This window comes from Amblyomma maculatum, chromosome 11, assembly GCF_055883805.1.
Source record: "Amblyomma maculatum isolate TAMU_Amacu chromosome 11, ASM5588380v1, whole genome shotgun sequence".
NCBI classification, from domain to species: domain Eukaryota; kingdom Metazoa; phylum Arthropoda; class Arachnida; order Ixodida; family Ixodidae; genus Amblyomma; species Amblyomma maculatum.
The window spans coordinates 58,013,903-58,030,670 of NC_139354.1; the positions used below are offsets into that span (position 1 = coordinate 58,013,903).

At 41.6% G+C, this 16,768-nt stretch overlaps 1 protein-coding gene across 1 annotated transcript; it reads right to left on the reverse strand.

Annotated features, from left to right (window-relative positions):
• Positions 1-2,793: 2,793 nt before the first annotated feature.
• Positions 2,794-14,333, reverse strand: LOC146173867 (short-chain dehydrogenase/reductase family 9C member 7-like). The gene is made up of 5 exons (XM_084583519.1): positions 14,118-14,333; positions 12,171-12,377; positions 11,514-11,696; positions 7,638-7,770; positions 2,794-3,340 (listed from the first exon to the last, which is right to left on the reverse strand). The coding sequence occupies exons 1-5, from the start codon at positions 14,320-14,322 to the stop codon at positions 3,004-3,006; spliced, it is 1,065 nt and encodes a 354-aa protein (XP_084439645.1). The 5' UTR covers positions 14,323-14,333; the 3' UTR covers positions 2,794-3,003.
• Positions 14,334-16,768: the final 2,435 nt, after the last annotated feature.

Below are 16,768 nucleotides of genomic sequence, written 5' to 3' on the forward strand. Positions count from 1 at the left end.
CTGGGAGCACACTTCTAAACACGATCGGGTCGATAAAGAAAAAAAATACAAAATCATTTTTTTTCAGATGAAAATTTGGTCCTTGCCAGGGAAATGCACCCTCCATTTTCCAGTAATTTCGGCGCGTGAGAAGGAAAGCGGAGAAGAGGGGGGGGGGGCTCGTTCGGTAGCTTACTGTACATGTGCATATACCCAATCATTGTGTGTATGCCAATATATTATTCTAAAGTTTCGCCCATATAGTTTCTGAGGGATGAGCTACGTGGATCCGAGAGTCCAGGGCGTGCGTCTCAGCATCGCGTGATGTAACCCGACAACACCCACAGCGCGCATTCTCCACTGTAAAGTCGGCGGCGCGGTGCGTTTACCTTCCATTTGTGATGTTTTTGTATTTAATTGTGCGAGCGAGCTTGATAAAAGGACTCAGTGCGTCCTCAACAAGAGCGGACGCTTGACTAAGAAATGCGCGATGAAGAAAGAGCGAAATTGTAACCAGTTAAATTTTCAAATTATAACCTTATAAGTTTTATCTATAATTCATGCAAATTGATTGTATCAATTTTCCATTTCCATTTCTTTTTAACAGATGCTATTCATAATAAAAAATGTAATTCAAATATGAGTTGCAATGAATAGCATTCACTCGGTCAGTTAATACTATATACTTTCGATCTGAAAATTTTTTCTGACATGCTAAATTGCTTCAGTATATTTTAATAGCTGTGTATGAGTGGTATAACCAGAAATAATTTTCGAGGGCGTTATACGGCATCGATAAAAAAAATTGCAAAAAAGGCCGAAAGAAGGAGTTCAAAAACTTTCGGAAGGGTTTCTGACATCGAAACAGAGCCCTGGCTACGCCCCTGCTGTATATTGATAGGAGTATATACAGAGAAGTATATTCACCTAACAACTTGCTATGTACAAACTTTATATGAACTGACTTATATACACAAAAGTAACAGTGTATGAACTTCGTATTTAGACATGTTCATACAGATTAAAAGTACGTACAATATTGATAGAGTCAATAAGGTGTTAATACAGATTCTAAAGACTGTTCACGACCATTTTTGTAAGGGTTATTTCTCCGTCCTTGTGACTAGCATACTTACTAGTTAGTTTCCTAGTTCTTTTCCTCCATTGTGAGTCCACGCTTTTTAAGTACAGGTATTTAAATACTTTAGCTGCCCATTTGTTACTGTCCAATTTCCTCAGGCGTTCCTCATATAATATTTTACTCTGAGCTTCCCGTACTTCGAAAGATGCCCAGCCCATATCTCCCTGTACCGCCTCATTTGTAGTTTTGCCGTGGGCACCTAGTGCTAATCGTCCAACGGATCTCTGATTTATTTCTAATGTCGACTGTACCTCTGATTTTAGGCACAAAGCCGCGTTTCCGAAAGTAAGTCCGGGCACCATAATTCCTTTCCAAATACCCCTTAAAACCTCATACCTATATTGTATCCCCACAATGCCTTATGTTTCATTATCCCGGCATTCCTTAGCCCTTTGGCCTTAAGTGATTGCTCATGCTTTCCAATGCTACGGGACTGCCGTGCCATCTGCGCTCTGGTGTTTTGGTTTGGTGTTCTGGTCGCATAAAGGAAACCTTGGTTCAGCTGCGTACACGATGCACTTTTTTTCCGGGTCCGCTCGAGGCCAGAGGATAACCGAACAGAAACTATGACCTTTGCGGTTTCTACTGCGTGTGGCAGCCGCTTGGCACTTGGTGTCAATTCTTGTATAGTCGTGCGCAAATGTGGTATACAACACACAACCAGCGCCGACGCTCGTGAAAACTTCATCTAAACGCTGTCTGGCGACAACGACAGGAACAGCTACTGCAACACATGCATGTCGATAAAATGGGGCACAGCCACGATTGCCTCGATTCCTATAGCATCGAAATACAATTTTCCTGAGTTCCGCCACCGGCTTAGTTTTGTATATCATGTTTTGTCACGACTGTATACAGGAAGTTTTCACAGATAACGCAGCGGCTGAAGAATCATATCGTTTTATTTGATTTTGGTTTTATTTATATCGCGGCGAGAGGGTTCCTTCATTTTGTTTGCTTTTGGCCTGCGTTCACCCTTGGCTCCTCTTCCTGCTATATTATTTCTTCTCTTCATTCTCTCTATTATAACGTTTTGCACCTGTTTCTTATCTCTCTGTCCTTATTTCCATTCATTATAACCCTATTTATTTTACCCTTCACCTCCCTCGATGTGAATCACAGCGAATGTGTCTCCTTTCCCCGCCCTAAGTTAAACTTCCCATTTGCCTCCTATTATAGGGTCCCTACCTTCGTTCTAAGTTTTCCTTACTAACCTCTTCTACCGATGACCAAGGACGGATTTGACCGCGGCGATGGCCGAGGATGAGGTCCGTGAAACAGCTCATGGCGTAAAGCATACTATTATATATACAGCGGACAAACTCGGACAATATGCGTGTCGTGGGATACATCAGCTAGAGCGTGCATTGTTCTCGGGCAGTATTATGCAAGGATCCCATCATCCGTTTGACGTTTCGGATCAGTTGAGGCATCTGGCATTGGTCACCATTCTTCAGGGGCTGACTTGATGCTTCCAAGCGTCCGCGGACAGAAATCAGACGACTGGCTCTTCGACTACCGGACCACGCCATCGGCAGCAATACCGCAGCATACCGTGGTCATGGGTAACCGGTACCTCTCTGCGCAAAAGTACCTTATCGACATTTTGGTTTCCCGCCTCACTTATCACGCAGAGCGCCGTATACGGTACGACCAGCTCGTCATTAGCCAATAAGTAAAATAGATTGTAGTGTTATTCATAGTGTTCGCACGACATGGACAGATAGCGCCGGTGTCCACCACGACTCGCAAATGCTGCTCGGAGGAGGCGAGTAGCACAGGAACAGGACGTTGCACCGAGCGTCCGGAACTCTTAAGCACGGAGATTCAGTGTCTCAAAAACATCTTGAAATTTCTTTGTACTGCTTTATTTGAAGCTGGCGCTACTTCCTCTTCGCTAGCATAGATATCCTTCGGGCTGCGTGTATGACTTCGTCAACAACTTCATCTGGCGCAATGCTGTATAACCATCGGACGACGGCCAGCAGAGGACCGCCTGGCTTGTAACAGGTTCTCGGAATCTTCTCCTGCACAGCCATCTTGATCGAATCGATAGCTTCTTGCAAGTTGTCCCTCATGAATGACGTGTGCACCACGTTTGCACTGTGCTTGAAGTTCGCCACGCATTTGTCATTGACACTTTCGCGGACTTTTTGGGGAAGTAGCTTCAAGTCTTGATCGAACAAGTCCTGCATCCGGGAGTGGTTAACCATGTCAGTTCTGCGATATAAAGAAAAGGGAAACAATGCGATCACAAAAAAATTGGGGTATTCGAGGCGACGGTTTTTGTATAGGACCGAACGTGTTAAATTTGAAGTAAAAAATGTCATAAAGAACACATAGCCAGAACAATGGACGCAGTCACAGCTTTCCGAGCACGTTCGAGTGCATGTTACACATTCTAAAGATACGACCACGGCACAGAAGTAAAAGTCTCTCAGCTAAGTGTCAGGCTCAACTTTTAAAATCACGCTAATTATGTACAAAAAGAGAAACGTTAATTGTCGTTTAATTACCACAGGGAAAGGGTAGCGTCGAACGGCGCAGTCGTGGCCGCGGGTAAGACCATACAGTATCAATTGACAAATAGATGAACAGTTTTCCATTAAATAATGACAGCATGAGATAATAGTGTATAGTTGCCATGTGATTAGAAACAGCAGGGCGCCCGAAGGATACCGGAAATTCACGGCAAACTTAAGGTCCAGTTGCGATATCTTAGAATACGATGGGCGCTAATCGTTCGCGCCACTCTGCTCTAAAAAGAAATTCATTCTCTTACGGATCTTTCTAAATCGACGACTACACAGCTGCCAATAGCTTGGTTTGTTATTGAGCGATGAAGAAAAATATTTTCTTTGCTGGTTTGGAGCGTCGGTTTAAATCAGACACCGAGGCATTGCATATGTCGGCAGTGTACGTTGCATTCGAACAGACCTTTCTGCGTTGCTTACGGGCTTTGCTGTTTGGCCGTATGAAATGATGAACCGGCTTTCCTCACGCTGAAAAGCCAGAGGAAAGAATATCGTTTCAAAGCCTGACAGGAGAGCGCCTTCTTCGTAAATACCAACTCGTCCTTGGCTCTAACTACCACTCTCTGCCAGTTAATAAATGAGATTGTTTTATATTTGGTCAATAGCTAGTTAATCAGCACGCTTTGGGAATTCACTGACACTATCCATGGAAGACACTGTTTTTCCTGTGCCGTTTTTGTTATAATTGTGCGCATTCTATATCTAGAAATATTTGAGGGCGTTCGCAGAAATAATCTCAATATTTTATCTGCATGGTTTGGGATAATCGATAAAGGACGAAAAAGCTGAAGTGTAACCATTAACGACAGTAAGATCGAAATAAAGCGTGATTATAGAAAATTACAGCTGTGATATTGTATGCGGCACAGCACAACACAGTGGACAAAGCGATAAATGAAAACACTTGGAACAGGTTTAATGCAGGCGCAAGCAAGAAAAAAAATCTGTTGCTAGGGCCGTTGTTATCACACAATTTCAAAACGAAGGCGCTATGAGAAATTGAAACGTTTGAGCCTGTGACGAGGTCCTTTTGGTTCCAGCAGTAATTAAGTGACATCATAGGATAAAAGTTGAAACTGTGGTGAACCATATGAATTATGATATAACTGCTTCACACTTGATGCTTATGCCGGGGTAATTTTTTCAACGTGTGCAGCGCTTTATTTCAAAAAGCGAGAAAGGTCTGCCAGTGCAGAGAGCACATGACGTGCAGCAAAGCATAAGTTATACAGGCAAATAATTAGATCAATAATCAATCAATTCTTTCCATAACATGCTCAGTCATCGCTGTCAGTCCGGTAACGATAACTTTGAGAAAGATGTCGGAGCCTTCCATGGTTCTTAAAAATTGCTGGGCCGTCTGTCATGCATTCAAACTGATGCTTTGTTTTCAATGCAGTTTTTTTTTTCTTCACATACCGTATTTTCAACGCCTTCAAAAGTCGCGGGAGCGTCTAGGGTCAAAAACAAGAATGTAAGCTCAAAACGTTGCAAAACTCTAAACCTTGCCTTGTCTGCGTTTAATTTAAGCTAGGCTAAGGATGTTGCCTTTGCCATTAGAATTTAGTTATGACAAAGATGATTACGGAAACCAGCCAGGCAAACCAAAGTCCACGAATCGCGCAGGTCAGTTTCATTTTCGTCGCTGGTGTCGTTTGCGTGTCCATTTAACATTTTGTACCAAAAATATGGTTCAACATATAACTAACGTGTTTGTTCGCAGGTAATGACTAATAAGAGGAGAAATATTTTTTATATTCCAGAAAGATGTAATGACTTTTTTATTGCGCACGTTATTTGGTTTACAAGATTTGATCCATTGCTTTTGTGATGTTTTGCTTCTAGAAATTAAAATTTTGCATTGACGCATATTGGATTGTTCAGAATTAAATGCGCAAAACTCCAGTTAGCTTTCATTTAAACTTTTACATCAAATATTAATTTTAATAGGTTTCGCACAAATATAATAACGGAACCTGGAAAAATGGTTCTTTTCACTATAGCACGGAAAAATGTAACTTAGCTGGACTTTTCTTTTTGTTTTTACTACAAGAAACAGGATTATAGGCTTAATTAAAGGACGTCGACATTTGGGGTGAGCGTATTTTTTTTGTATTTTCTTAACCGCCAACACGATTGCAATGTTTTTCCCACGTATTATGTTATACATCTCAGCAGGTTTTTAAGGTGATAAAATAAGTGAGATCATGAGATCAAAAGTAAAAAAATGACGATAAGATAGCTCGCTTAGTGTTGTCTGCCTGAACTCATGAGCATGCTATTAAAAAAGATTGGCACGCTGTTTTCACCGAAACGAAGTTAACTTCTTCATAATGAAATACACGAAAGGTGTCGGTATCTGACAATGAAAATCACGATCGACAGCCTTTTAACTACGCTCTTCGAAAAAGCTGGGTAAGGAAGCTTCAAAAGACGTATTTCTGACGTTTCGTGTTTTATATAATTTGCGGAATGAGAAGAATTAGAAACTAGGCCTTTTCCCCCTAAAATACGAAGAGGATTCATTTTGAAATAATTCTTCGTGCAATTATTGAACCTTATATAGCATTATATGTTTCTCTTGCTTTGCGGTAAACTATCCCTAGCGGCAACGACATTTATCCAGCGTTTCAAAAAAAACACACTTAAAAATTGCTTGGAATGACTATGAAAAACATTTGCAACAATGCTATATTTGTCACATTTGGCCCATTGCTACTGAACCTAAATTCAACCGCTGTGGCGGTACGTTTCCTGTCATTTATAAACGCTTGATAATCGTTAACCATTTAAGACACTAAGTACACAAGTGTTTATGAATCCAAAACATGTTTTCGGACATTTTGCCCAACCTGGCTGGGACTTTTATGCAAAGGAAATTTCACATCGATTTTGTCAGTAATTAGAGCGCGCTCTTTTCCTCCCCAGATAGCGAACACATCTAATAATATATAAAAACAATGGCCTTGATAACATGGCATTCGCTGGTTGCGGAAACGCTAGTACAAACCCAGTACTAATATCAGGGTTCTCGACAAATTTCTTACCTCACGTGAATTTTTGAAGTGCAGAGGAATTCTACGAATAATACCGTTCTTAGTTCGATAAATCCAAGCACTGAATTAAGTTGTTTGACACTGCGGCAGAATATCAGCTTTTTCTTAGATGCACTTAAGACGTTAACTATAATGTAACTTAAGTGCGAAATATTCTTGGATATTTTCATTATTGGGATGTGGGAATTATATAACCCGTTCGTCTAAAAAAAAAAAATAGTTCGCTAAAAACATAGTTAGTCTAAAAAGAAGTATGGAATACGCCTTTAACAAAACAATCGCCAAAACCTACAGCCGTCAACCCAAAAGAACTACAAATATATTTCATTTTATAAGGAAGTGTTATGAGATGCATGAAAATAAGCCAATTTAGTTTTTCCAAGTAAGTGGGTACGATTTGTGGGAAGAAAACTCAGCATGCTTTAAGCGACGTTCCTTGCTACTTTTGCGCCGGAAAGCTGAATGACTGCGTAATATATTTGGACAAAAATATATACAATGTCATACCTAGCGCCGTCCTAGCTTTTAAAAAACTTAGCGACCAAAAAAAAATATTGCTTCACGAGCCACCAAGTTGTAAACCTGATGCCGAAAAGTACGCTCAGACTCAAATATTGGTTGTTAACCGAGTAGACTACGAACAATTCAGTTGTCTTTATCAGTATTCCTACGGCTTAATGAAAGAACGCCTTGCGTGAAGCAAATGAACTTGCCTGCTTTTACAGAATTAGATCTTTCAGTGTGAACTATACATCCGGTTATTCCACACGGACGCTACAACACCGCTAGAAGGATGAAGCTAAAAATCAATTAGGTATGTTTGAAATAGACTACACGGTGCATTGAAACAGAATTTAATATGTGTGAATTTGATTTTTCGAGGGTTATTTAATGAATTTATTGAGAGGAAAAAATATGATGACGTACTTGTATGGTCCCGGTTCTACCGTGCAGACATGAAGGCCTTTGTTGAAGTACTGTCGCCGGAGACCGTCACCTAGTGCAGTAAGCGCACTCTTGGTCATGCAGTAATTCACGAACTCTGGCATGGTCAGACGACCTGCGCACGGTGAAAGAAAGACGGATCTTACGGATTTGGGCATTGGCGCGCAGCTAGAGTCCCAGGTTTGTAACACAAGCTTGAAGCTGTTTGTTGCAGGCAGGCAAGTACGAACTAAACACCGAAGCAACGCTGTTGAAGTATCGGGGCAAAGTTAGGGAATCAAGCATTTTCGGGAAGGTCGTGGACGTTGTTGCAGACTGGTTTCAAGGACAATCCTCGAGTTCCATATTAGGGCGAAAACCTTTATTGGCTCATGCTGTATTGGACAAAATGTGTCCCGCTTTTGCAGCGGCTCTGATTGGCAGAAGCGGGATGACGTCATAGAGGTCTCGACCATCACAGGGCACCACCAGAGTATGCGCGAATGCGTGTCTTATATGGCCATATGCCAATCAAAGCTAAATTACTAATCAATAAGTAATTAAGCAATGCATTACTTAAATACTAATTACTGACTGATTAAGTTTTCATTAACTAATCGATGACTCAATTTTTTAGTAATTGAATAAGTATATAAATAACTAATGACTAATTATTTACTTAATTAGTAACTTGTGCCAGTTGCATAGCAGAATGCGGCACTGAGACTTTCGCCTTTAACTACTTTAGTCGCGAAAGTCCTTCGTAATTGTTTTCTTAGTCGTCCTCGCCTGCTACAAATTGAAGGCATCTGTAACCCTGTGAATGATTTTGCCCTCTTTTGGTTGGTTCATTTTACACAATCACTCCTTATTGAATTGTTTCTCAGTTTTCAGCCGCCGTCGACGGTATCGTCTGCATCCGCACCTGCAACGACTGGCAGGTGACGAAAAGAAGATAGATAATCTGCACTTAGCATGTTTAGTAGAGAGAAGGAAGAGGGAAAGTGGGAAAGAGGATAGAAGGTGATGCGTGGTCTGATGGCTTTGAGAGTTATGTCGAGAGCGGAGCAATAGGCAAATGGAGGGCCGCACGTTTACATCTAAGCAAGTACGATTGCCTGTTTCATATTTGAGTAGCTTCGCTTATGCTGATTTCGAGTTCCCCTAGTGGGAGTTCCGTTCCAGAACTGCCACTGTTACCGTTTTATGAACTTGAGGCCGGTTACCAGAGCGGGCACCCAGAGATCACCTCGGGTGGAACGGAGAGGTTAAGATGTGAAAGTAGAAGTGTGGTAGCGGAGGGTACACTGCCACGTAAGAACTTGGACAGGGCTACAATGAACAGAAATTACGGGAGAGTTACTGGCTGCAGTGGAAGGCGGAAGTTATGATGGGAGCCGAGGTGCGCTCAACACTTTAACCAGCCTTTAGAAACGGTCGCGCAGGTTTATTGTAGAAGGTTTAGGTGGTGTGTTTTTTATTGGGAATTTTATAGCAGAAGCACAGCCGTGTTCAAGTTCAGATTGACCGCCGGCTGATATATTTCTTGCGAAAAGGAAGAGGACATGTGTACGAAAAATGTCTTGTTTCACACTGCAGCAAATGGCCAAAAATTGACTTCACAAACTCGTAATCACCCCGTGAAATGGCATGGGCAGATATATTTTTCAGCTCAGAACTAATGCTACACACTATCGCTTAAGCGAAGAGAGAGAGAGAGAGGAAGAGAGAGCCCTTAAAGTAAAAAAAACTTTAGCCTGCAATTCGAATTTGCTGACATGCTACTTGCGTAGGAAAGGTGAGTTATGGTGAAAAAGACTAAATGAGAGAGGTATGAAAAGTAAAAGACATAAAAGAGGAGAGATAAAATGCTGCCATTCAATGCGTACTAAGGTGCATGGTTGGGTAATGTTAAACCGTGGAAAGATGAGAATCAGAGTTCTATCAATGGGCTTATAAAATTCGCAGCGTCAAAAATGCGTGGGGTTGACATGCAAGGGGAAATGGGAGCTTGTCGATAAGTAGCGCGTTTTGTTGTGCAAGTTGCACACCATTTTCATTTTGCAGCATGTGAACCAAAGCCATTGACTTACGAGCATTGTTGGTAATGATTTTAAGGTCCGTGAAATTGCAATGAACACTGAGTTGTTTAGGATGTCCTCCTTGCCTAACTCCATTATGAAATGAAATGAAGAGTCCAGTTATGCGACGGGTTTTGAAGCAAACGATGATTTCTTTTTAATATTTGAAATGTGAATCTCTACTGGCTTCACATTTCATTTGTCTTTTTTAGACTTGATACTTTGTTACTCTGCTTATGAGCAGAGCTGTAATATGACTTATAAGAACATTGTCTTGGGCTACATGGTTCAGCATATTTAAGACAGAAAATTAGAGCGCGAATAAAGACAGACACAGACAGAAATAATACAGAACAAACGCTAAGTTCATCTAACTTTATTTGCTGACCAGTCAGCAAATATATAGCAATCAAGGCATGCGCAGATATACGGACAATGTAGTGTCATCCAAAACGTGCAAGATATGACATCTCGATCTTCGAAAGGGTCACCGACGTATCGCTGACACAATTTTTCCCCTCTTTTTTATATGATATGCTTCCAAAATCTCCCGCGGCTTAGTGTTTCTGCTCCTTCCAAGAATCGTTATCTCTCGAGAGAACTTTTTGTTGGACTAGTTGGTGTCTATTCATTATAAATTAAAGTTCACACTTCTTGCATAGCAGGCAACGTTTTTACCTGGCGAATGTTCTGCCGCTCTGTCACACACAATGCATTCTCCACAATGTTGCGCTAGATGTGTACTTTTTCGTTCTTTTATTGACAGCGCGTGTTCTGCTGCAGGGTCATTCACACATCGCCCTGATTGGCCTACATAGGCCTTCCCGGAGGTCAAAGGTTTCTGATAAACCACCCCGGTGTAGCACTTCGCATACTGGTTTTCATGCTTCTACGCTGCTTTTTGTAGCAACTCCTAGTTTCTTTATTCGCTGTGCACGCACAGAGCTGCGCATGTTTCCGCTGAGCTGAAAACACGACGGGTACGTCATGCTTATTCGCCACCTTTTGATGTTCGTTGTGTTTACCAGCAGCGTTTTCAGCTCCATGAAAACTAGCGCAGAAATGTGCGCGCGCAGCAAATGAAGGAATAGGAGCTGCTGCAAAAAGAAGCAATGAGACCAGTTTGTGAAGTTCTGCATCGGGGTGGTATCTCAGATACCGTTGACTTGCGGGAAGGCATATGTGGTCCAAACAGGACGATGTGTGAATGACCGTTAAGCAGAACGCATGCAGTCAATAAAAAAAATCTGGAGATACATATCGAGCGCAACATTGTGCAGAATGCATCATGTGTGAAAAAGCGGCAGAACATTCGACAGCTAAAAAAAAAAAAGAGCGATTCTGGGAAGGAACAGAAACACTAGGGCGCAAAGAAATTTTGGAAGCTCATCACATAAAAACGAGAGAAAAGATTGTGTGAGGGATACGTCGGTGACCGTTTCGAAGACCGATATGCCTTATCTTGCACTTTCTGGTTGCCACTACATTGTCCCTATTTCTGGGCATGCTTTTATTGCTATATATTTGCTGGCTGCTCGGCAAATAAAGTTAGGTAAAGTTAGCGCCTGTCGTGCGTTGTTTCTGTATGTGTCTGTCTCTATTCGTGTTATAATGTCCGGTCCTAAATATATTATAGAGTATAAATTTCGTCTTTATATCTCGCTTCATTTGATGTTTTGGCGCTGTGTGTTTTTTGATAAACAAATAGGTAAATGTTTGTGTGTGTTGTGTAGTCTCAAGAAAATATAGTAGTCTCACGTTTCCACACAGGTGACTAGGAGAGATAAAGAGCACAAACCAAAGAAGCTTGAGACCAAGACCAGTCTTCCACGAGACTTTCGCAGAAGGGGCAGGAATGTGGTCGAGACGGACAGAGCTCCAAACGTGTTGACGTCGAAGACGGATCTAATTCTGCTCATGGGCTGCCACTCGATGTAGCCCATGACCGCAACTCCGGCATTCGCAATTACTGCCCATAGTTCTGCAGCCAACATTGGGGGATGAAAAAACAAACAAACAAACAAGATGACAATTATTCAGGCGCTTTGTTATTTCATAATGAGGTAAACAGCTGCGAAACTGAATTCGTAAATGAGCTCTTTAATTGTACTCAGAGGAACTATTTGAGGCAAATGTCGTTAGCATCTCTAATATGGCGGTAAAGGGGTTGCGAATCGCGCAGCTTTAGAAAGCGGTTTGTTTTTATTAATTACTCGGTCAGAAGAGCTGAGCCAGCGCGTTAAAAATACATGTAAAGAAATTCATAGCATAGCGTTTAAACGTTTCAACGCAATGCTTAATTAATTGCAGTATATGCAAATTCGCATTTGCATTACCGCAGAGTGTACTAGAGGTATCAGACACCGTAATTCTCAAGGAAAGGTACTTAAAATGTGTGTAAAAGCAACCAAGCGAATACCTTAAATAAGGCATTCCTTATGAAATGTGAGCTTACCTTTTCCGTCCAAACGGTCTGCAACGGTTTCGTAAGCTTGATCGATTTCTTCTTGCTTCGTAACATCCATTTGCAGAACCAAAATGTTCTCGACATTTTTAAGGGCCTTCGCTCCATCGCTGTCCTCATTGGAACAGCCAGCAAAGACGAAGAATCCGTCGCTTGCAAGCTGTTTGGCCAACACGTGGCCGAATCCTCTGCCGCATCCTGCGTTGCCAGATGCACCGTGTTCCAGATAAGCAGACTGGGCGTGCAGAGATGGTGGCGAAGGTCGTACTGCGCTCAAGGCGCCGGAACGGCACCTTTATATGGGTAAAACGCGTTCCAATTAATTCTGACAGTTGTATTAACGAAAACGAAAAGCGGGTTAATGCCTATCGAAGCTAATAGAAGGGCGTGTTCTCAGTTTCGATTTAATGGGAGCGGAAGCGAAAGCAGGTAAAAGCCGCTGCAGTAGCGGCGTCAAAGACTGCAGACATGCAGACTTAGCTAAACGTTCCGATATTAAAGGGTGTGTTCTTGAGCTACGCCTTGTGGCTGGTAAAGCATTTCCAGTGTTCGAAATCTCTTATTAAGGGGATGTCTGGCCCTTCCTCTACCAACGGGAGGGGGGGGGGGGGGGGGAGGGCTCCAGGATTGCTGCAGGAGCCCCCCATATAATTCTGAAGTGAACTCTCCGGGTTCTAAACGTCAGAGAACGTGCAGCGCGTGCACTATGCACACTTGTATTAGACATCTAGTTAGTGTCCGAAGAGGTAAACGAACAGCTTCGCTTTGTTGAAGAAGCGCTTGTGAGCTGGACGCTTACATACACAGACACTTCTGTGAAGTGCGGACCCCAGAAAGTCGGGGCATCTTCCGGCATACTTTGTAAGGTGTTCGTGAACTGTTTGCTCTGAAGAGCGAGGGCTGTACTAATTTCTCAGAGAAATAAAGAATATTTGTGTGTGCCTGCTGCGAAATTAAAAAAAAAAGGCCTCTGTGAAAGAGATCACCGTGATAAGGCATAATGAGTTCATCGTTTACGGTGCCTTCCTCATTTCAATTTCCGAATTCCGCAGGAAGCAAACGGGAACTATGAGTATCAGCTTTGAAACTATTCTCTTCCTTTCTGACTGTTTAAGATGCTACGATAACACCACGTGCCGTAACAATACTCTCAATTCTTCGCCTCATTCAGCTAGACGAAATAGCATTGTTCTATTACTAGAATTTGTTCGCCATTTGTAGCCTTCGGTTAGCCTGCAAGATAATGCCTTGACTAATATTAGGTTCCGGAGAGGTCATTAGGTTCTAGAGAGCGCCAATCATTATGCAAATATTTTTAATTCTGAAACTCATCAGAAACGCAACAGAGGGGTTGCTGTGAACGATACATGATTTAGTTTCAAGTCTTCTTGATCGTTATAAATCGCCGCAGAAGAAGACACAGTTTTTATTGCGGATGTCGACGTCAGATAGACGCATATTTTCTAAATCTTGCTAGATGCTTGCTAACCGCTGATTATTCGTACTTGAAATACCAGATAAATGTGGCCATTTCAGTTCCAACGCTTTTTTTTTAAAGAAAGTAACAACGTACGTACATTGCGCGTGATCCAAAGATAATGACTTCGGAATTGCAATGCTGTGTCAGCTGATGTCTGGAGTCTTTATATGTTACCCTATTTTAAAGAAAATGTCGCAAATTATATAAAATGTGTAGTGCGTCCTTAATATTTCATTCTGGTTGTCAATGACATTGTCAAAAAGTTCAATTTAAGAGTGAGCCATAAAAACAAATTTTGCATTTGCAAAGACAGCGATGACTACCTACGTGAAGCTCGTAATTTACTCCGGAATGCGTTTGTAAGTGGCCGGCGGCAACTTACTAAAGACAATTGCTCATCGACATCTCCTTACCGTCTATTCAAAGCTGACTAGGAGGAAGCACGAATACATACTCACCCGTGATGAGAACGGCCTTTCCTTTGGCATTTATGAGTCCGTTGCAGAACGCGCGACGGGCGTGCCACAGCAACCAGTATCCGCAGGTTAGCGATATCAGCGCTAATCCCACGTTTGTCGCAACGGAAAGAAGTAGACCGAACTTTGACGCCAACAGCCACAATATAGCAGCTGCTGGAAGTGTTAACTGGGACAGCGTAAACATGTCTTCCACACACGACGGTCTGCAGACAGCGCTGAAGCGGAGACTCGCTTTAGACACTGTTGCATGGAACGCATTATTTCCTCCGAGAGGAGTCTTGAGTGATAAGGAAGTTAAACACACCCCCTGCAAGTAAAACACACAGCAGGGTCGTTCAAAGTCACCGTCCAGTAGACTAGTTGGCACTTCGCCACCGCTCTGAACTTTGGTGTAAAAAAGATACAATAGATGAGGCAACCGTGGCCCCCCTTTTCATCTCTATTCAAGGTGGAAAAATATGGTAGAACATCGGTTGAAATTCAGCTTTATTAGAAATGAAACGCCGTAAGCGCCAAGCAATGCAATTCATGGGAAGTTCATGCCAAATCCACATATAAAATAATGCTTTAATGAGATAAAAAATGACGAGGAATTTATTATTTATTTGGTCATGCTGCAGGCCAGTACATGCTCGCACAGTAGTGGGTTGGCGTAGATTCAGCACAGAAAGTCGACGATGCCAAAATTTAAAAAGTGAAGGAAATTTAAAAACAGAAAATTTCGACACCTGTAAGAACAACTGGCATATAACAAAAAAAAAACAAGTAATAACGTTTCATATCTGAAATAACAGTTCAGTTTTATCAGTGAATAATTCGATGGTTGTGGTAGCCATAGTCTCAAGCGGAAGCGATTCCATGTTACAATGGCTGACGAAAAAAAAAAAAAGAATATTTTAGAGTATTACATTTCGCAGCAATGGACCTAATGCGCAATGCGTGATGTATTCTGATAGAACGCTGGAAGGGTGGTTTGAGGTATTCGTTTCTATACTATATGGTTATACGGTAGTGGTAAAAAATAAATAGGAATTTCATAATAACGGCAGCTATTACAGCCTTGCCCTCCTAAAGAACACCTATAGCTAATAAAAGGTTAACGTGAAAGAATTATTTAAATATGGAGCGAAGAGAGAAACGTTCTACATCGGCAACTTTTTTTTTTTCGCGTGGTTACTTGCACTGCCAATTCTTTTGAAACACATGTGAAGGTTGCATTGTAAAAATGAAGAAACATTTAAAGAGTTTTTCGTTTTAACCAACGAGCCAGCTTTTCTAGATTTGAGGGGACACCGTTAAGAAGCGCAGCATTTATGAATAAAAAGCAGAGAGAAAGTAGAAAGTACTATTTCGGCAACAAAACTCGACAGGTCGGCTAGGTGGTACCCGGGTTTCAAATGACAGTAAAACGGCGTTGTTCCAAAGTCTACTTTATTTGCGAAATAGGCTAGAAATAGCTCGTAAGCACTCGCAAGAGAAGAATGGTAGTGAACACACTATTCGCATACAACCAGCGGTTAATGTTAGTCTATGCATAGACACAAAAAATGCTCCTTTATCTTCTTTATGAATGATTTATTGCGATGCGAATATAAAAAAAAGAACAAAAAGCGTGTAAAGTACCGAAATCATTCGTTCCTTCTAGCAAAATGACTAGTCTTCCATGATGGTTTGATCGACGCTGTTTAACACAGAAATAAAAAGAAGAAAACACAGGACTGGCGTCTTTTTCACAACTGATTTATTGGGAAGAAAACGAAGCTTATTAAGAACGAAAAACCTGTAGCAAGAAGAAAAAGAAAACGAAACGAAGATCAAAACCTGCGAAGATAGCCGATTTCCTTCTTCGGTAACGAGGGCGATACCGCTTATCACATGGGCTTAGCCACGTTGCAAACTATATGACCTAGGAGTGGTTATTTCCAACCTGTTAAAACTAAGAAAACGTTGTCTATTTGTGGAAAGAGGCGAAAAAGGTTTGCACGATTTCCCCTTCTTGCAAAGTGAAGCATAGAAAGAAGTGTATATTCTGTGTAACTGGTGTTGTCTTAAAGTTCCCTTTCTTTGTAGGCTGCAACATAGAGGACAAACCGGGCGTTGTTTGAACATTTGCCTCAAAGAGCAGAATAATGGCAAATCTTCAGGGGTGAATGAATACCTCCGGGAATGGAACACTTGCCGACCCATCTTTGACGCGACACAGGTGTAATATCGGCATCCACAGCAAAGATTTAGAGAGGTGATAGAAGAATTTCATATCGTCGCGTGCGGAAATTGTGTCAGCCAGCCTCTGCTCTCGTTATCAGAGAGGGAAATCTGCTAGCTTCGCAGGTTTTGATTTTCGTCTCGATTTAATTTCATTTTCTTGAGTTGAATTTTGTGGCAAGTTGTCACCACCACCACCATCGATATTACTCCACGGCCCTCCACTACGGCTCCTCTTTCTCTCTTTCCACTTTAACTCCCACCTTCCTCCCTTCCCTTACGGCGTGGTACTCCAAAGAAACGTCACAGATACTGCGCCTTTCCTTTCCTATGAACCAATTATTATTATTATTATTATTATTATTATTATTATTATTATTATTATTATTATTATTATTATTATTATTATTATTATTATTATTATT